At 41.6% G+C, this 19795-nt stretch overlaps 2 protein-coding genes across 7 annotated transcripts; both read left to right on the plus strand.

The window, feature by feature from the left end:
• The first annotated feature begins 47 nt into the window (after nucleotides 1-47).
• fbxo36a (F-box protein 36a) lies at nucleotides 48-4351 on the plus strand. The gene is made up of 4 exons (XM_079677131.1): nucleotides 48-315; nucleotides 2144-2252; nucleotides 2401-2573; nucleotides 2738-4351. Exons 1-4 carry the CDS (start codon nucleotides 196-198, stop codon nucleotides 2885-2887), a joined length of 552 nt encoding a protein of 183 aa, XP_079533257.1. The 5' UTR covers nucleotides 48-195; the 3' UTR covers nucleotides 2888-4351.
• Nucleotides 4352-4399: 48 nt separating this feature from the next.
• zbtb38 (zinc finger and BTB domain containing 38) lies at nucleotides 4400-17653 on the plus strand. Of its 6 annotated transcripts, none has more exons than XM_079677123.1 (3): nucleotides 4400-4725; nucleotides 5851-6012; nucleotides 13124-17653. In XM_079677123.1, exons 1-3 carry the CDS (start codon nucleotides 4690-4692, stop codon nucleotides 16748-16750), a joined length of 3825 nt encoding a protein of 1274 aa, XP_079533249.1. In that variant the 5' UTR covers nucleotides 4400-4689; the 3' UTR covers nucleotides 16751-17653. The 6 variants fall into 6 exon arrangements, with proteins under 6 accessions (XP_079533249.1, XP_079533250.1, XP_079533251.1 ...); XM_079677124.1 differs by having other exon boundaries at nucleotides 5869-6012; XM_079677125.1 differs by lacking the exon at nucleotides 4400-4725 and adding an exon at nucleotides 4750-5319.
• Nucleotides 17654-19795: the final 2142 nt, after the last annotated feature.

Raw genomic sequence — 19795 nt, forward strand, 5'->3', positions numbered from 1 at the left:
ATAAAACAGTAATGTCTATGATGTTTTGCTACCTGTACGGTATTCTTTCTTGAGTTGTAAGTTGGTGATGTTGCAATAAAAAAAGTATAATACAAATAATAAATATTATGCTCAACATAACCTCTCATCAACAATATCAACGGTTTTCTTTGCAGTTGAGTACATTCTGATATTTTCAGTTGCTTTGTAGTTGTCATGGTTACAGATCTGCGTCCAAAAATGGCGTCTTTGCTTGGGGATCATCTTTTTCAATTTAGTGGTCAGGGTCCTCCTCCTTCAAAAGATTTCTTCCAACTCATTGTCTCCAGAAATGAGGTTGAGTATTTCAGTTTCTATATAATAACTTTATGGTTTGATAAAAACCACTATGTAGTTAAACTACAAAGCAAAGGCTAGCTTACATTTCATAGGCTACTAAATTAGTAAACGTTAGCTTGTTAGTTTTCAGTGGTGGAAAAAGTATTCAGATTCTTACTTGAGTAAAAGTACTAATACCACACTGTAAAATTACTCAATTTCAAGTTAAAGTACTGCATCGAGAATGGTACTTAAGTTAAAGTATTTAAGTATGATTAGGAAAATGTAGCTACTTCAAATATGACTTGGCTTAAAACATATTTTAAATGCAAATGCAGCAAATTCTTACTTTTAATTTAAAATATTTTTTGAAGAAAATAGTTCTTAGCAGAATAAGTGTGAATACATTTTCTGTTAACCCACTCATGGTTTTGGTCACCTAAATATAATGGTGGATGGTTTAATCAATACAAAATAATCAACATTTAAGTCCAGTTTCTGAACAGATATTAGGAGCTGTGAGCTGCTAACAGCCAACGGTTGATGTTTTGGTTTTGTGGTTCAACGTCAGTGACGGCAGGGTGAGATCCTCACCGCTGATTGGCTACCGCGAGATTGCGTCACGCGAATTTGACGCTCGAGTAGAAAAAAATTGAACTCAAGAGTTTGTCGCGGCATTCGCATCAACCGCTTCATGGGCACCGTTGGAGCGGATTCGCGTCTGTCCCGGTCTGTCCGCATCTCTGCATTGACTTTACATGTTACAAAGTTGAACTTTGCTCAACTTTTGAAGCGAGCAACTTGAGCAAAGCGAAGCGACGGAACCACAATGCAATTCGGCAAAGCGTGATGTCACCCCATTCAAAGTGAATGGGAAGAACGGAGCGTCCACACAGCAGCGTGCGTTGACGCTTGGCGGTGGGCGTGTCTGAAGCTTGGGGAGTCAACGCGAGCAACGCGACCAACAACCAATCACATGAATCTCCCGCCCCCGACATACAAAGCAAAAAACATTCCATGCTAGCTATATATACTGTCTATGCCTGCTAGCTGTCCATTCAATGTTAAAACGAGGTACACTGGATATAAACTCCCCAAACAGGCGAAAACCTACCAGTTTCACCAACTATCTCTGCCACCTCCCTCCATGCCTGGCTCCTCCGGTTTGTATCCCGGTAGATGAACAGAGACTGATCATACAGCACCGGGTGATTCACTACCGCAATGATTATTTTCTCCTCCATTTTATGGAACATGTAGAAATAGGTATTTCTCTCGCAGCATACACGCGGTTTGATTGGCTAGCAGTTGTACTGGCAGATTTTCATAAACGGGATTTGATTGGCTGACGCTTCCGTCGAAGCTTCAGAAGTTGAACATGGTTCAACTTTTGACGTGAGCAACGCGTAGCTACGCTCCCCACAATGCAGTTTGGCAAAGCGTGACGTCACCCCATTCAAAGTGAATGGGAAGAAGCGTTGAAGCTTTAATGCACGCATATTCTGAGTCAGTATCTGAATTTATAAAGTAGGCCTACCTATATATTTACAAAAAAGTACAAAATTGGCCTCCACATGAAGTAGAGTAGAGGCATAAAGTATACAATTAGAATATTTATTTTTTGAGAAGCTGAAGAAAGACTTTGTACCATTATTACAATTTCACCTCTTAAATTAAATTGAGTGAGGTAATCAGTGAATTGATGGCCAAATTATACAGGTTGACTTATCCAAGTTAAATAAACCATAACCTAACATAAGTATTCCTTGGAATTTATATGTACCATAAGCTCTTGGAATAAAGTAATAATGTCCTCACTCTGCCCGTACTGTTATTCAAACTTCAGGTAATATTGACATCTTGGAAGATTTCTGTTCGACTTGGTTGCAAGGGTGTTGCTCCCAAACAGCAGAAGATATCCCATCATGATTTCCTACATCAGAAAACGCTACAGCGTAAGGATTCTTCATTAGAACATATGTCCAATAATTGCTGTATACACTTGTCTGCGAGACTAAACATATTTCCACTTCTTAAAAAAAACAATACTTGTTTTTGCCTAGCATTTGCTTTAATGGAAATTCTCATTCTTCTCATCTGTAGAAGAAGTTGAAGCTGTTTTCGGGGATAGGATCCTTGAACACACAAAGTTACTTTGTAAAGGGAAGTTTGATTACCTGGAGCGCTTAACCGATGACATATTGCTCAAAATCCTGGCCAACCTAGAGCTGAAAGATACAACACAGCTGGCACAAGTTTCACAGAGACTCAGAGAGGTGAGAGCCTCTTAAAATTATACATTTACATATGACCCCTTGTGCTATTTTCCATTTCACTTTCCCTCTATTCGATGTGTACCTTTGATCCCATGTATATTTGTACACTGATAACCACACCTCACAATCTGCATGTGTTTTATTATCTTTTGTGACCCTACCAGATCTGCGACTCTGAGAAGTTCTGGGAGCAGACTGTGAGGAATGGCTGTGCTGACTTCACCAGGGACATGGAGGGCATAGCAAGTGCCATGGGCTGGAGGAAGATGTTTTTTACCTTTTTCCACACCAGTGGCAGGAAGGGCCAGCAGTAAAGTAATTGATCAGTTTATGACGGTTCTAAAACAACTGTAATACACATGCTTTTACAGAGGATGGTTAGTCAGTGTTCATGTGGTATTTTGTGAAGCAATATTCAGTGTTTTTTGTGAGTGTTCTTAAGATGACTGTTAGGTCGAATAAACTAAACATGTATGTAAAAAAAAAAGTATATTATGGGTACTTTGGATGACAACAACTGACACCGGTATTCAATGGATACAAACATGTTACTTGAAAATTGTGTAAGTTGCAAAGAGTTTAAATCTGTAATATTACTAGTAAATAAAAAGTAGAACATCGTATTACAGCCTTATCCCATCATGTTTCCTGAGTCATACACCTTATACAAAAATTAACTAACTAACTAATCCAAAAAGGCCTTTATATATACACTTTAGCAACCAGAGTCCTGCAGACAAACATTTAATCATCATATTGCCTACTTCCTGTTTACATTTGCAAGATAACGGTTGTTGCGCCCTCTGCTGAAACCCTCTGCGCTCAATGCTATGGCCCACGCCCGGTTTCAGAACAATGAGTCAGGGTGCATCTGAGATTAGAGAGGGTGCAGTGGTAAAGTGCTATTTGTATAAGTGGGGAATGGACCTAACACCCTCTGGGGGTCCTCACCTCCTCTAGGGGGGTCCGTGGCATGCTCCCCTGGGAAGATTTTTTTTTTAATATTGAAGTTAAAAGTATCAATCTGGTGCATTTTGAGAGCAAAATGAAGAGATCTATAGATCTATGTGCTCTTTGCTTGATTCATGCATTCCCAGTCCCTTATCACGTAGCCTATAAGAGCATGGCGCCAGTTGTTGTAGCCAGTTGTGGTGGAGGCATCTGACTTACTTGAACCGAAATGTCTACATGCATAGCAGAAGATGGCATCTTTTTTTACATGAATATTCCAGCCAATCGCAAAATGAGAGCCTTACCCTTGTACAGGCGAGTTGGGTACCTTTTTAAATATACCTGGGCAGGTTCTGTTTTGCCGAGGTTCTCTGGCACTTGCGGGCCACCGAGGGGTGGCGGCGTATGGGGCAACGAAGACGGCTGCTCCGCCTCCGTGGATAAGGCGGGCAAATCCGGCGAGTCGGGCGTTAGTGTCCACGACAGTGGCCGCGGGTAACGTAATGTCCCCATGATCTGATCTGTTATTACCTGCAGTAGATGCAGTGTTACTGCTGGCGATTAGGGCTGGTTGTTTTAACCATTTTCTGATGTCCATCACTGACTGCTGTGTAAGCACCTTGCAAATGATGAACGCGCAGCGGAACAGGTCACGCACACCTGACATAATAACGTTACTTACCGTTTAAATTGACCAAGTAAATGCAGCAGACAATGTTATTCAACCACAATTACATTTTTTTTATTTCAACTAAATTCTTCTTATTATTATTACTACTACTATTATTATTATTATTATTATATATGTAATATGTTTCACTTTTCTTCTTCTTTTTTTTTTTCTATTTCACTTTTCATTTTTCAAATGAGGGTGCATAACGACTCAACTGAGGGTGCAATGCACCCTTATGCACCCCCGTAGAATCGGGCCTGCTGTGGCCGTTTCTCAATCACGACGAAACTGGCTTCCAAGCCAATATTTCAAGGATACTACGTCATCGAGTGCCGCCAAAGGACTGTTCCAATCTCCAGCATACTTGGAATTCCACCGAGGCCACGTCCTTGGTTTGGGGGTAATTTCGAGGCTGCACATGGGTAGACTTCACGTCCTTCAAATCCCCACAATGCTTTGCGCACGGACCAATTTCAAAAACCCTTGAGGAGAATGGCTGAACCGACGCAGCACAGCACACATTTAAATGTAAGTATGTAGTGGCGTAGAACATGTGTTAAATATGTTACTTTGTTACATTTGTTATCACCAAAAATGTGTTCTGTGAAAGTAAAGCAAGTTCATAATTAGATAGACATCGTGAGGTATTTATTTTCGGTACAGTTTATGTTGAAACCGTTAGAGAGAGTGGCACACTTGTTAGCCTGTTCCATTCTTCTTTGTTTTCCGAAGCCGTGGCTTGGAAGTATACTTGCTTCGTTTCTGAAGGAAGTGACTTGGAAGTATGCGACTACCAAGCCAGTATCCTCGCGATTGAGAAACGGCCCCTCTTTGCTTACAGCCAGCCTGGGTTTAACATGGTCTCTGTGCTTGTCATGTGTGCAGCCAGCAGAGGGAGCAACATGGCAATGAAAACTAGAGTCAGATGATGGGAGGAGGAAGATAAGCAAATAAACCCTTAGGTAACGTGTGCAAAACAAGTAATTCTGGTAACCATGTCCAGGCCTATAGACCAGAACACACTTTTCTGGATTGCACAAACAGCTCTGTAGGGGCATCAGCTACACCGGTCCTACCTCAACTGAAACCTGTACAAGCCAACTACAGTAACCTAAGACTAAGGTATGCACTGCTTCTTTTTCTAACAGGTACCTTAGTGGACAACATATGGTACAATAAATGTTAGCAAGACAGTCTTAAATACTGTCTTTGATTCTTATTGTCACTAAAGGATGACAAAAATAGAAACACAAGCATTAGTAATTGTCCGTTGTTAAGCGACGAAAAGATTGTGTGGTTTTCCTGTGTTATTTTAGAACTCCCCTCAATATTAAATAGTCTTCCATCCAAATAATAGCTAGGTGTTGGAATGATCTGACATAACTGCGTACAGTCTCGACTGGTCGCCACTATGGCCTATTATTAGCTACTGAACATTGGATACCGCCTTCTGAGCCGAGTCTGGTCTAGGAGGAAAAATATTCATTACGTAACAATAAAGGATCTGTCTCCCAGAGCCACTTCCTGAATACCGTCGCAGCAACTAGGCCCCAAACCGAGGCAGAGCGGAAGCCTCATCCATTTGTTTGCTGGAGCGGTGTGCTGCCGTTCTTTCCAGCTTATCCTTTGCCTCCACACACCCCTCCTTCACAGCTCCTCTTTGTGGGTCAGGGATGCAGCGGGAGTGACGCAGCAGTGGCAGCAGCCCTCCAGAAGACAGCTCAACACAGTCCAATCAGGAAACCAGAATACACAGATGGGAAGAGCGAGGATGATGAAGGTCTGATCTGGTTCCAAAGGGAGAACGGCAGCCGGGTAATAGTCAATGTCTTTTTCCTCCTAAACAAACACAAGAGAGACTTCCACAGAGACAAGACCTTCCACACAGAGACATCTTCGTAGGCGACTCAAAGTGTGAGTGCGGGTAATGGCAGTCACATAAATGCTACCAGGGATGAATGTATTTCTATGCTAAGAGTGTGAATGCGTTGAGAATGAGGATGAGGCCTGCTCTTCCTCCCCGCTGATCGACGTCTCTACAGGCTGTAGCTTACGGAGCATCACAGGCCTGTATATCCTGACACAAACTAGCTGCGATGACAAGTGTGACGAACAAGGTTTTGCTTACAACGTATTTCAAATTTCAGCTTTCAGTAATGACCGTGATTTGATTCCAATTTGGAACGATTTCTCAGTTCTTTGAAAAAGTAAAGCTTTACTAATGGTTCTCAATCCCGTGGACCGTGTATGCTAGATGAACGCAAATGCCTTTCAGTTTACATGCATTATTACGATTGTTTTAGTATTGTGTTATGTTGAAAACCATTAAACTAACAAAGCTTAATTAACATAGCTTGAATAATGGTTCTCAATTCTGTCAACCCTAGATTATGGAACATATTTAGGATGGGCCAGGCAGTTCAAAATACAATGGCTGAATAGTCCACCATATGTAAGAGTTAAAAATCATTTAAAAGCCTTTATTTCCTTGGCTTAATGCAGATGAACTTCAGCTTACATGAATTATTGGACAATTATATGTCGTACATAGCGTACAGGCAATGTTAAGGGATTGTTTTATGTTAGAAAGACCACTAGGTTGTTGACAAATGATCAGTCTGCCCACCATCAAAACCTGCATCCAGTTCAAATCATCAGAGTTACTAATAAAAGAAACGCCATGTTAAATGTTACAAATATAAAACTGTATATATTATCTTTAAATAAAACCTGGCTTGGCTTGACATACATATAACTGGAGTTAACCTCCAACTACTCCTATCCCTTCACAATATCTTGGGTGTTGTTTGTTCATGTTATGTCTGTCTTTGCTTTGACGTAAACGTTATTTCTATGACGTTGACATGTTTGACTGACAGCAGCCTCTGTTAATCAATCAGCTGTGGTGGTTGCTGCATCCCACTTCTATTCTAGCCAGACCCCCCCTCCTAGGTTTCCAAATGTAGCTTGTATAGCTCCAGTTATAGAAAGTATGTACTGAAGCCACTTTTGCCTTGGATTCTTATTTAGTAGTTACTGTAGTACTCTGGCTGCTGCCCAGGCAGGGGTCTTCAAGGAGGCTGTCTGCAGCAAAAATAGAAGACTGAGTATTTGTGCATCACGAAACCAACACAATGTAATGTACAGAAGAAGGAACAGGACATAACAGAAGCTAAGATCAAAAGCACAAACACCCCATGAATAGCTTATTTCCTTCCTTTAGGGCAGTGAGTACGAGCCTGCATAATGATATGGCACCTGCTACTCAGTCTTTTGAAGTTATTGGTACAAGAAATGCACTTGATTTCAAACTGTTGTAAAGTGGGTCTCAGCCAGCATTAGGAAAGACCACACAGTGATATGACTGCACTCAGTTGTGTAAATTAAAGAGCTGCTTGTGTCCTCAGAGGCTAGCGAGAGGTTCACAGTGCCACGTCGGGTTCAGCCTCCTCCCCTCCCCCTCGTCTGCAGTGCTGACGCATCTGCTGCCTTTGCATCAATCAGCAGCCTCTATATAGGTACACCGAGAATCCCCTCTAATAACAGCACTGTTGTTTGCAAGCTCACTGCGATAGTGAGAAAAAGCATCGATGAACATCCGTCCTCTCTCTGGCTCTGCATTACCTAACCACAGTGTCTGCGTAAGCACAGGCTTTGGTGTTACATATTGCTGCACGGAAACACGATGTGTGCATGAAGCAGATGGTGCAGCGTTATGCATTCAAGGTGCATGTGAGATGATTTTGTTTCATGCAAATGACGTTGTTCCTTCTGGTCAACATGGATGCAGCGGGATACTGCTGGAGATATTTAATTCAGCATTAGTACAGCAGCGTACCCCTCACTCTGCGCTGCCACCGGCAATGCAGCTGAGCGCTTTCTATCAGGCTGTATCATTGAGCACAGAGCTGATGTGTGATGTAGCACCCAGCATCTCTCCGCTCTCCCTACACTCCTCTGCCACGCTTAATAAAAGTTGCAGCTTCCTGTTCAGTGGCTCCACAACGAACGCTTCAGTTGCCCAGCTAGCACGAAAAGCCAGACCCATACTCCGGTTTAGCTACATGCCGTATGAACTGCGAGTTGTTGGTGTAGTAGGACAGGAGATGGAGAGCCAGAGGACGGCAGGGTAGATGTAGCTCAGGACCCGGGCTGCATGGAAAGAGGCGAAGGACGGTGAAACGGGAGTCATCTGCACACAGAGAGGGAGGGAGAGGAAGACAGACGTCAGAAAAAGATCTGCTTCTGACAGCACCACTGTTCAGCGACCATCATAGAAAGAAAACTACTTTCGCTTTGCTCTCACAAAACTGTTTTTCACGTATAGTTTGTATATTGAGGGCTTTAGAGAAGGGACACTGCATGACACCGTTTCCTGTTCGCCGTGCATCATTCTCTCAGATTTTATAAGGTATGTTTGCACGGTTTCCCTCAATTCGTTACCTGTTTCTGAGCGGAAGTGCACTTTGCAGAGAAGCGTGAAGTGGCTTTTGCTTTGACGTTTCGCTCTTTGTTTGACAACACTGTGTCTATACTATACTGTCATTTTCTTGGTTTGTGGTTCACTGTGTGGGGATTTTTATTTCACAGTTTGAGACGTAAAAAAAAATAATATCACATGAGCTTTGAAGGGAAAGTGTAGGGTGGGTGTGGCACAATCCTAAACATTTCCGCTCAGCATGTGTTATACAATACACAACAATACTGGTGTAAAGTCTGAAAAATTACAGTGGTTAAGTAAAAAAGCCACATAGATGAAAAAACGTTTATGTAAACAGCAGAAATCAGTTGAAAGCATCACTTGCTGTTATCAGATGAGAAAGTCCTTTGGGTAGCATTTCTGCTGCAGACAAAGACACACACACACACACACACACACACACACACACACACACACACACACACACACACACACACACACACACACACACACACACACACACACACACACACACACACACACACACACACACACACACACACACACACACACACACACACACACACACACACAAAGTACATTGAGGCAGAGACAAAGGCAAACCTCGTCGCTCTGTGGACGGCTGCGAGCGGCAGGTCCTCAGAGAGGGCAGGATGTTTGTGGGAGAGAGGGGACCGAACACCCGGACAGCCAAACACACACACTTGCTATCAGGCTGAATCCCAATAAGTGCTGCGCCATAGCATGTTACCATGACAACGGAGGCCTGTTTGAGAAAGAAGGCAGGAGGCTGTGTTTTCAGCCGATGGAGAGGCTTAAAAACACGGCGGCCATATTGTATTTGTTGCACGAGGACAAAATTGATTTCTTTTTTTTTTTTAAATGAAATCACTGATTAGTTACGTAAACTCCTTGGAAGTAAATGAGCAATACTGTGAATGTATGTCCATTAAAATAAAAAAATGTATTTCATTTCCAAATGATGATGCATATGGTAACATTTTTAAAACACGAAACAAATGAGTTATAAAATGGAGCTGCCTCTTGATTTAAAATAGCTTGTGACCATCTTCACAGTATAATTGAAACAGATTAAATCTCATATCATGACAAATTAAGCACTTTCTGACCTGTTTTTCACTCATAAAGCACCAAGAACAAAGATGGAGTTTACAACATAGAGACTTTGAAAACAGCTCTCTCAGGGTTCGTACGGGTGCTTGAAATCCTTGAAAATGCTTGAAATTTGACGCGGTGTTTTCAAGGTTGAGACAGTGCTTGCATTTTGGGAATGGTGCTTGAAATTGAGATAAAGTGCTTGAAAATGTAAATGCTTTACTTTTACAATAAATTGCTGTCTGACTGAATAGTTCGCTTTTTAGATCAAAAGAAAATAATTGCTTCGCTTCTACATAAAACAGCTCCGCTGCGGCCTTCCCTCGCTATGGGCGCGACCTGCAAGTGTTTGTGTTACGTGTGACCTGGGCATTCTGATGAGAGTGATAGATGACAGCGCTGACGAGCCACATGAAAGGTACGCCGTAGTAGAGCATTTTAGATTAGGCTAACTTTGCATGTTACGTTTGTTTAAACTTTAAGCTAACGTTAGCGAGCTGAATAGCGAACTCGATTGAGGGATAATAATAATTGCAGGGGAAAATCGTTTCAGAGGAGCGTACCTATGTTATGTGCGTTACAGTCGCAATCGTGTGGTGTTCAGAGGATGAAGCACTCACGGCATTTGGTGTTATAGTCACGAAATATAATCTATTGATTCGACACAGAGCGATTTTGAAAGCAATGTATTTCTACTGGTAGTATGTTTCGTGCCTAAACCAAATGTGACTTGCTCTATCGAAATCAGTCACATTGACCCGAACCGAAGACACATTTTCGTTTGTATTACTGGTCTGGGGGAAGCTCGCGAGTGTGTTTGTGTATTTTTGCGTTTGCGTACCGGGGAAACACTTACAAGAAACACCCGCTGTTGTTATGCTTGCTGTGACGTTAAATTACTCTGTTCTCTGCTTGTAATTATGCCGTCACAAGCTTCAAAGTTGTATTTATCATCTGAATTTGCCGAAACAAGTTTAATATTCTGAAAGCCAATGCTTTGTTTATTTGAAAACAGATGAAAACAAACTGTCTTTTATATAAAATTGAAGTATTATACAAGTAAAACTAAATTTAGCTTTAATCCCATGTAATTATAGAATGAACACAGTCTTCCTTTGAAGATGTATAAGTCAGGTGTCTTGAGTAGTCAAAATTACCTACAAATCATTGTACACATTTGTAAATATTATTTTCCACTTTTTACCTTTGTGCGTCTATTTTTATGCAGCTCTGCATGATTTTGTGGCTAGAATTCAGGCTAATACACTACCAGAGGTGGAATAAGTACTCAGATCTTGTACTTGAGTAAAAGTAAAGATACTCAGATCTTGTACTTGAGTGAAAGTAGAAGTACTCCGATCTTGTACTTGAGTAAAAGTAGAAGTATCAGAGTGTAGGAATACTCTGTCACAGTAAAAGTCCTGCATTCAAAATGTTCCTCAAGTAAAAGTAGAAAAGTATTCTCATCAAAATATAGTGAAAGTAGCGACAGTAAAAGTAGTCATTGTGCAGATTGGTCCATTTCAGAATAATATATATGATATGTTTTATAATGATTGATCATTAAAGTGTTCTCAAAGCTGGTAAAGGTGCAGCTAGTTTGAATGACTTTGTATACTGCAGGGTAGCTGGTGGATTTACTCCAGGTGGAACTAAAGTCTGATTCAACACTTGATTCCAGAGGGAGTTTCTCTCCCACACACCCTGTCTGAAACGCCTCCATAGGACCGCTTTATTTACTTCTGTAACATAGTGACATCCCTATGTAACACTCCTGCTTCTATTGGCTAGCGCTCCAACACATTGTACGTGATAGGCTAAGGGTAGAGACATCTCTAAGCAGTTGACCAATCACAATAGAGGCGGCCAGCTAACCAATCAGAGCAGACTGAATAGAATAGAACTGAATAGAGGTGCTGCAGAACAGGCCGTAGGAGAAAAGAAAGAGCTTTTTGAACATTAAAGCATGGAAACACGTCACAATAGGGCCTTTTAAGATAACGTATTTAGTACAAAGCATTTCTGCTGCGTTGTAAAGGCCCAAAATGTTAGTGTATCTAAAGCAATGATTATTCTGCTCCTGTGCTACATTACATTGTATCAGTGGCTGCCATTTCCCTCATGAGGCATTCATGAATTATTTCCTGAAGTTGCTAGGGTTGACACATTTTTTATCTGGGACAAGTGAAAGGATGTCACTACTGCCAACTGACGGAAAACGGAAAAAGGGAGCAAATGAGTAATTAGTGCGTAACTGTCTGCATGTAATTTACATATTAACCCAGGCCATGAGAATAATAAGACTGTCATGACAACTAAACCAGACTGCAGAGCTGTGGAAGTACACGGAATGGATTTACCACCCAAACTGAGTTATTATCAGCAATAATGAGAGAAATCAACGACTGAGTTTATTTTAGCAGGCGCAAGCAAAGACTTCTCATCAATACAAGTCTTAGAAATCATCTCACGACTTCTGTTTCTGGGATTAATGCAATATGAAATTGGGTTGATCATGACATGAAGACTTCAAATATGAAAAACTAAGCTACCATACTTTTTGAATAATATTTAAAGGTCAATTCTAGATCAGTGGCAACATTATTGACTCACATATTGAGTCATGTCCTTCCACGAAATTTCGAACTTTTAGTACTCTTATGTAATCTCAGTGTTGTACATCACACTGCCATCTAGATGTTTTCTTGTGCAACCCGCTGCAGCATTCAGGAGTTCAATGTCTTGCTCAAGGGCATCTTGAAAATAGGATTAATAGACATTACTCAAACAATCATTGCTCCAATCATAGCACTGACAAATGTTTGATAGCCCAATGTGACTGTAAAGTCTAAATAAATGTACTTGTATTACATTAATAAGGTTTTCCTAATACAATGAGAAAAGCTTTAAATAAAAATCCCTTAATATAGCCCTTAGAAGAGATTAAAAACATCTTCACAAGAGAAACACGAATAACAACAAATTAAATAAAAGAGTTAGGATAGTAGGGGCAAAATCCTAAACTAGTATAATAAAGGCATCCATCATTCCATAGATTATGTATTGATGTTTACATTCTGTATTTAACTCAGCACATGTTTAATTCATTCAGGTTTAAACACTTAATGTATTTATTATTTATTTCAAGATGGAGATTATGACGTATTGACTGTCTGTTTTCCAGACTGTTGGCACTGGAGCTCATCTCTCAGGACATTACTGCCATCTAGTGGTAAAACACTAGAACAGCTAAAACATTACAAAAACAAAATGTACTCACATCTTCATTCTTATATAAAATCACAGCCTGATCCACCATTTTGATGAAATCTGAGTAACAATTTTTTTCTCTTTCTTCTTTGTTTTTAGATGACTGTGGTGTCTCCATGCACTCAGAACCTGATGGATAGTGCTCATCCTCACACTGTGCTCAGCAAGCTCAATGAACAGCGCTCACAAGGCCTCTTCTGCGACGTTACCATCGTGGTGGAGGATGTGAAGTTTCGGGCTCACAAGAACATCCTGGCAGCCTGCAGCGGGTACTTCAGGAACGCTTTGACGACACCTGAGACATGTAGCTCCGACCAAGTGCTGGAGCTGATGGACCTTAAGTCCGAGGTGTTTGCCAGTATCCTGAACTTCATCTACTGCTCAAAGGTGACATCGCCGGGTGTGGAGGACACACGTGTGCTGGTAGCAGCTGGAAAAAGACTTGGCATTCCTTTTTTGGAGAAGCTTGCAGAACAAGAGAGGCAGGACCAATGTGTGAAATCCACAGACGGCATCAAAGCCACAGTGTCAACAAAAACGAAACAGGAAGCTTCCAGGCCTGAGGACGTTGACAGGGGGCCACGCATCACCAACGCCTTCTCTATCAATGAAGTGTGTTCTGGGACCAATCTTTTCACCCCTCTGGTCCAAAAGAAAGGGGAGAGGCAGTCTCCAGAGGTGGGACAGCTTCCATCAAGTTCTCCTACAACCTCCTGCCTCAATGTGAACAATGAGACAACCCACGCCCTCTCAGAGCACTCATATGCAGTGATACAATCATTTGAAGGCAAAGAAAGCAGTCAGTGGGATAACAAGAAGGTCTTTAAGCCAGCAATATCTCAGTCAAAGCAACTCAGTTACAGGAACGCAGGTCCGCTCAAAAAGCGCCACAGGCTGAGACTAAATTTGTGTCGAAATATACTTCCAAGACCAGCTGAATCGCAAGCAGATACACCAAATACAAAACCCCCGACAGAAGCTGATGGTGTTTCTAAAGCACCTGTGGCAGTCATGACCCCACCTCTTCTTAGTTCAGAAGCAGAAACAGACAAATGCAAAGGACCCGGGCTACCAATAGCCACTGACAATGTTCAAGTGGAGTCAGATCCACCAACCCTTTCCCCTCACACTGAAGAAAGCATTTCAATATACGGATGTGAACAATGTCCGGAGATATTCACAAATCAGGCTCTTCTCGTCGTTCACTCAGAAGTACATAAAAAGCGTTTTATCAGTCATTTGTTTTGCAAGTTTTGTCACAAAAAGTTCATACACCTCAAACGGCTGCGTAACCACGAGCAGGTCTGTCCCAAGGCTGTGAGAAGATCGCCTAAACAGGATTCTTCTGACATATCAACCAAAGAGGTGGAACTACATTCAGATTCAGACGAGCCTAACACTGAGAGCAACGCAATACAGCTTCCTTCTGCTGACCTCTCCACCCCAGAGCCCCTTGAAATGGACCAATCAGAGCCTTCACAGGACGAGAAGGCGGTGAGACCAGGCGGCAGTCAGAGGAGATACAACTGCAGTGTGTGTAAACGCGTCTACATCACCTTATCCAGTCTGAAGCGGCACGAAAATGTACATTCCTGGCAGAGGGCATACCCCTGTCATTATTGTAATAAAGTGTTTGCATTGGCAGAGTATCGAACAAAGCACGAAATCTGGCACACAGGGGAACGCCGCTATCAGTGCATTTTCTGCCTGGAGACATTCATGACATATTATATCTTAAAGAACCATCAGAAGTCTTTTCACGGCATTGATCCTAATCTAGCTGTAAAGAAAAAATCCGCTAACGGTGGTTTGAAAGCCAGTGTTTACCCAATCAAACTCTACAGGATTCTGCCTATGAAGTTCAGAAAGAGAAAATACAAGACATACAGTCAGACATTTTCAGAGGTTGATGAAACAGGTGACAAAGCCCCGCCACAGAGCAACTCTGTCATCCCTCCGTTTGAAGAAAAGGGTCTCATCAGTAAGTCTGACTCTGTTTCATTCCCTCTGACATTCATGGCAACTCCAAAGATGGTGTCACCTGTCATGCCACGCATCAGCTTTGACAAGCCATGTGACCAAGATGTTGACCAAAGTGATTTGGAAAGAAAAGAGGCGGAGAATGAACATTCACCAAACATTGACTTTGAGTTTCCCGCTATAAGTTTCAAAGGTGATCCTACAGTACTTAGTAACTCAGAGCACATCGGTCATAATGTGCCGTTCTTTAACTCTTTGAAAACTGTTAAAAAGCTAGGTGAGCTATCAGATTCTGCAAAAAGGGTTGAGGATATGACCAAGGAGCTTCTTCAATCAAGCAATGGGAATCTGGCATACGATAAAAAGGTAGGGGCAAAGACTGAAACATATATCGCCAAACCTGCGTGCCCGGGTCCATCTGTGGATGGTGCCGCCATGCCGCTCTGTCAGATAACAGTGAAAATAGGCAATGAGGCCATAATCTGCCGCCAGATCAAAGGTTCCAAGCTCTTCCCCAGAAAGAAAAGGAGAATCAGAGAATTGGGTGAAGACGAGAGCTCCAGTCAGTGTCTTCCAACACAGGAAACCTCGGAGAGCCCTCGGCTCCGACTGAGACAGGAAGTCGCTTCTGCCAAAGCGCAAACGAAAACATCCGAAGATCCCAATGACTGCGACACAGCCGACATGCTGTGGCGTCCTTACTATTCTTACAAATCCAAAAAGAAAACAAAGAAGTTGAGGTTCAAGCACAGAAAGGCTTTGTTTCACGGTTATCCTGAAACATCTGTAGATAGAACAGCTGCAAGTGAGGCCCACATCGAGAAAAGTAGTTGGCTGATAGAAGAGAGCACGTCCGGTGGGAGTGGAGAAATGAAACGTAGCCTGAGCAAGAACTCCAGCCCGAGAGCCACCTACACCTGTGACATCTGTGACAGCTCGTTCATCACAGAGACAGGTCTGAGAGCTCATGTTATTGGTTCCCACCCGTTTTTCTGTCGCACATGCGGTAAACAAGGTCCTCCTGGTGAGGCACCGGCCGGTGGGGATTACATCTGCAGCAGCTGTATGGAGAATGGCTCCTGCTTTGATAATACATCACGGAGCCCCAACCCAGAGAAGAAGTATCGCTGCTCCTTCTGTCCCCAACGGTTTCTTTATCTTGCCACCAAGAGAAGCCATGAGAGAAAACACAAGGAGACAAACGAGGAGGGATATAACGCTGACAACTTCACACCGTGCTCTCAAAACTCTGCACACCTGCGTGAAGATACTAAACAAGACATCAAAATAGAAAACAGTGGCAACCAAGGAGACGCTGAAATAAAAAGTGAAAGGGTGGACGAAGAATATCTTTCCATTGATAAAATGAATCCTAAAATTGAGGACACGACAGGTGACTTGGTGTCTTTACCTACCTACCAAGACATGTCATACTCCAAAATAAAAAGTCAGTTATCGCCGTGCATTGGCACAGTATTTTCCCTGACATCCTCCGGGGTGAAAAATAAAAAGCCGAAAAAAAGGATCAATCCACAGCAATCTATGCATCTTGTCTCAAAAAAGCAAATCTGTGACAGAGACAGTGACGGCAACAAGGACATTTTGATGGGGCAAAAAACGAGCAGTCACAATGATCTTGATAATTCCTATAAACTCTTGAGGAGAGATGACTCTGAAACTCAAGGTAGCCACATTTCTATACACAAGCCGGAGAAATGGACGTGCAAAGAGGAGCCATTTTTCTGAAGATTTCTGAGGAAATCAATTTGCAAAAAAACTAAGATACTTGACGTTAAACCACTGCTTTTGGGGAGGAAATGTAAGAGTGTTGTCTTTGCAGCCGAGCTAAATGTTTTTGAAAGGACTAACAATAAGGACCTATGGTGCGTACCAGTTGTAGTGGGAAGATGGAAATCATAGCTGTGCATGACGTCAAACAAAAGTTGAGGTGTTCCAGGTGTTGCCAGGTTAACTTTGTTAGCAATATGCTCTATTTTACACACACATACTCCGTAGCAACATGTCCGCTTATAAAAGATGGACAATAATGTGTGTACGACTGTTTTAAGGGGACATGAATATGACAGGAGTTGTAATAGACTGTATTTCTCAAACTGTTCAGGGTTGTTGAGCGTCTCCTCACTTTTTGAGCCAAAAATCCAACTCCAGCAGCAGGATTTTAGACCGACCAGTACAAATGCAATGCACCGCTAATACCAGTATACGCTGTCATTATCTTCCCTCCAAAACTCAGCAATGGAGTGTTATTTTTGTTGATAGGACCTTCTGAAACAGACTGCACTTTGTCTGTTGTCTATGCATATATGGCAGACACACTGGCATGACTTGAAGCAATTAAATAGGATGGGTACGATGTGTTGGAGAAGCTGCCTAGTGTGGTGGCATCTTCACTTTTTACATACGTATGAAGAAAACTGTATGAACCGTCACACTTTTGAATTTCACGTTCAGTTACCTGGCCATGGTGAGTTGCACTTTATAGTTAGACTATGCTTATCTGATTGTTAAATACTTTGATTGATATATTAAGTTTTCGAATCAACTATTGAGATGAAAATAACCACTTATGTTTGTTTTAATATGTATCAAACAAGTAATTATTCAAATAAATGTTGTTGATATTATAAACAGTTACATCCTGTCTTTCTTTGGCCTGGTTCTGAATCAAATGCAAATTATATCCTGTTCAGAGCAAAGAATGTCCTAAATATAAATCCACATGGAGGTTATCTGCTGCTCGCGGTCCTTAAGGGAGCTGCCGCCCATCTGAGAAGTCCATTCCCTCGTTCTTACTAACACACACACACCACACACACACACACACACACGCACACACACACACACACACACACACACACACACACACACACACACACACACACACACACACACACACACACACACACACACACACACACACACACACACACACACACACACACACTGCATCTGTATTTAGAGTTGGGCCTCAAGACACAGTTTTCCAGATGTTTCTGAATTCCTTGCTTCTTTCTAAGACTTGGTGCGTGATGTAACAGATGGATCATGGATTTGAGGTGCAAGGCACTGCTCAACACACTGGTTATGCCATGGAAGCTATTTTTCATTAGTTTAATAAAGGATAATTACTTTTTAAACACTGATAGCAGCAATTCATGTAGTAAAACTGATACTGTTCCAGATTAAACGTGAGCAGCATTTTCAATTAGGTTTCATTCATGAAAACCTAACTAATGGCATCAGGAGCCAATGCCGGCAGTGGCTCAGTCAGTAGGGGCTTGGACTGTGAGTCGTAGGGTCGCCAGTTCAAGTCCCCGACCAGACCTAAATATGGAGTGTGGACTTCTACTTGGAGAGGTCCCAGTTCACCTCCTGCCCTGCCGTGGTGTCCTTGAGCAAGGCACCGGACACCCCCCTTCCCCCCTCACTCCCATTGGTCCCCGGGCGCTGTGCAATAGCTGCCCACTGCTCCTGGTACTAGACTCCTGGTACTAGGATGGGTTAAAAGCAGAGTACAAATGTCACTGTGTGCTCTGCATGTGTGACCATTAAAGAGGGTTTCATCCCTCCCAATTATATATGCACTTTCAGATCAGTAAAACAATTAGTTTTAATGTTAAATATTCATAGTATTATTTAGTAAGGAACGGGGGATATGATCACTATATTGTACAACAGCTACTTTTGTAAAATATAATACAAATCCAAGATAAATAGTTATTATTTTTTTGATGTTGTAAAACACTTTAGAAATGTTTTATTGGTCTAATTTATTACGGGATTTCAAATACAAAGATGTGCTTTATAAAGCCTTAACTTAACGACTATATTCGAATAAAAAGACGCCAAATATTCTATATTAAGAGTCTTAAGGTCCAGTATGTTTCTGAGAAGTTTGTGACATGATTTGCAGTTTAAAAGATAGAGCAAAAGTGACCTTAATAAAAGTGCTGTAAACTAGTGCCACCTACATGTAAACAGGAGACAATACATATACATAGATTCAAATGCATACCTGGTTGCCACCAAGCCTTCCTGCTACTATCGGTGATGAGGATCGTGTCGTGTGTTTTTATCCAATCAAAACGAACATCATCTGGAAAGAGAGGAACATGAAATTATGTATGAAATGTTTTCATCCAATGGGATTTGATTACTGATTGAGATGAATGTAAATAAGTCATCTTTGAACCTAAGATTTTGAAAACTTGTGCAATATTGCTTATACACTTGGGAAGTCCCCCCAGAAATCCCATACGTAGTATCAGCAGATGTTTTCTAATGAACCCAGGTAAAACATAATATCCTTCATGTATAATAATCTGTTAAAGGCAAATGCTAAAAACATCCATTTACCACAGCTACTCCTAAACTGCTATGTGTTCCGCTTATTGTGTAGTTTCTAAAGGCACCTAAATCTCGTACTCTTTGGTTAAAATCAAAATGTGCATTCATTTAGCCTGCCAACTTTTTCTAGATCCCATAGCTGTGATGTTTGCAGATATTTCAACAGCGTCACTTTCCATCATTTGCTTCTGACCTTTGTGAGGTTTCATTTGCAATATTGTTAAGATCTCACCAGTTTCCTAAGCCTGAAAAAAGGAGTGGTAATTCATACACACCCGGTGATGTATATCCAAAACACATGTCTAATGCAGACAGCATTGGAAGAAATATGTTACTTAGATATTATACTCAAGTAAAATAGGCTGCTATGATAAATCCCTACATTTAAAATCTAACTTAGATATAAGTACAAAAGTATTAGCA

This window comes from Notothenia rossii, assembly GCF_949606895.1.
Source record: "Notothenia rossii genome assembly, chromosome: 4".
Taxonomy (NCBI): domain Eukaryota; kingdom Metazoa; phylum Chordata; class Actinopteri; order Perciformes; family Nototheniidae; genus Notothenia; species Notothenia rossii.

Bases quoted from the DNA above. Each gene is read 5' to 3' on its own strand.
- fbxo36a (XM_079677131.1), top strand. From the start codon at position 196: ATGGTTACAGATCTGCGTCCAAAAATGGCGTCTTTGCTTGGGGATCAT. The intron at 316-2,143 runs GTTGAGTATTTC...TTCAAACTTCAG, and splicing joins TCATTGTCTCCAGAAATGAG to GTAATATTGACATCTTGGAA. The intron at 2,253-2,400 runs GTAAGGATTCTT...TCTCATCTGTAG, and splicing joins ACATCAGAAAACGCTACAGC to AAGAAGTTGAAGCTGTTTTC.
- zbtb38 (XM_079677123.1), top strand. From the start codon at position 4,690: ATGGCTGAACCGACGCAGCACAGCACACATTTAAAT. The intron at 4,726-5,850 runs GTAAGTATGTAG...CCTCCTTCACAG, and splicing joins AGCACAGCACACATTTAAAT to CTCCTCTTTGTGGGTCAGGG. The intron at 6,013-13,123 runs GTAATAGTCAAT...CTTTGTTTTTAG, and splicing joins AAAGGGAGAACGGCAGCCGG to ATGACTGTGGTGTCTCCATG.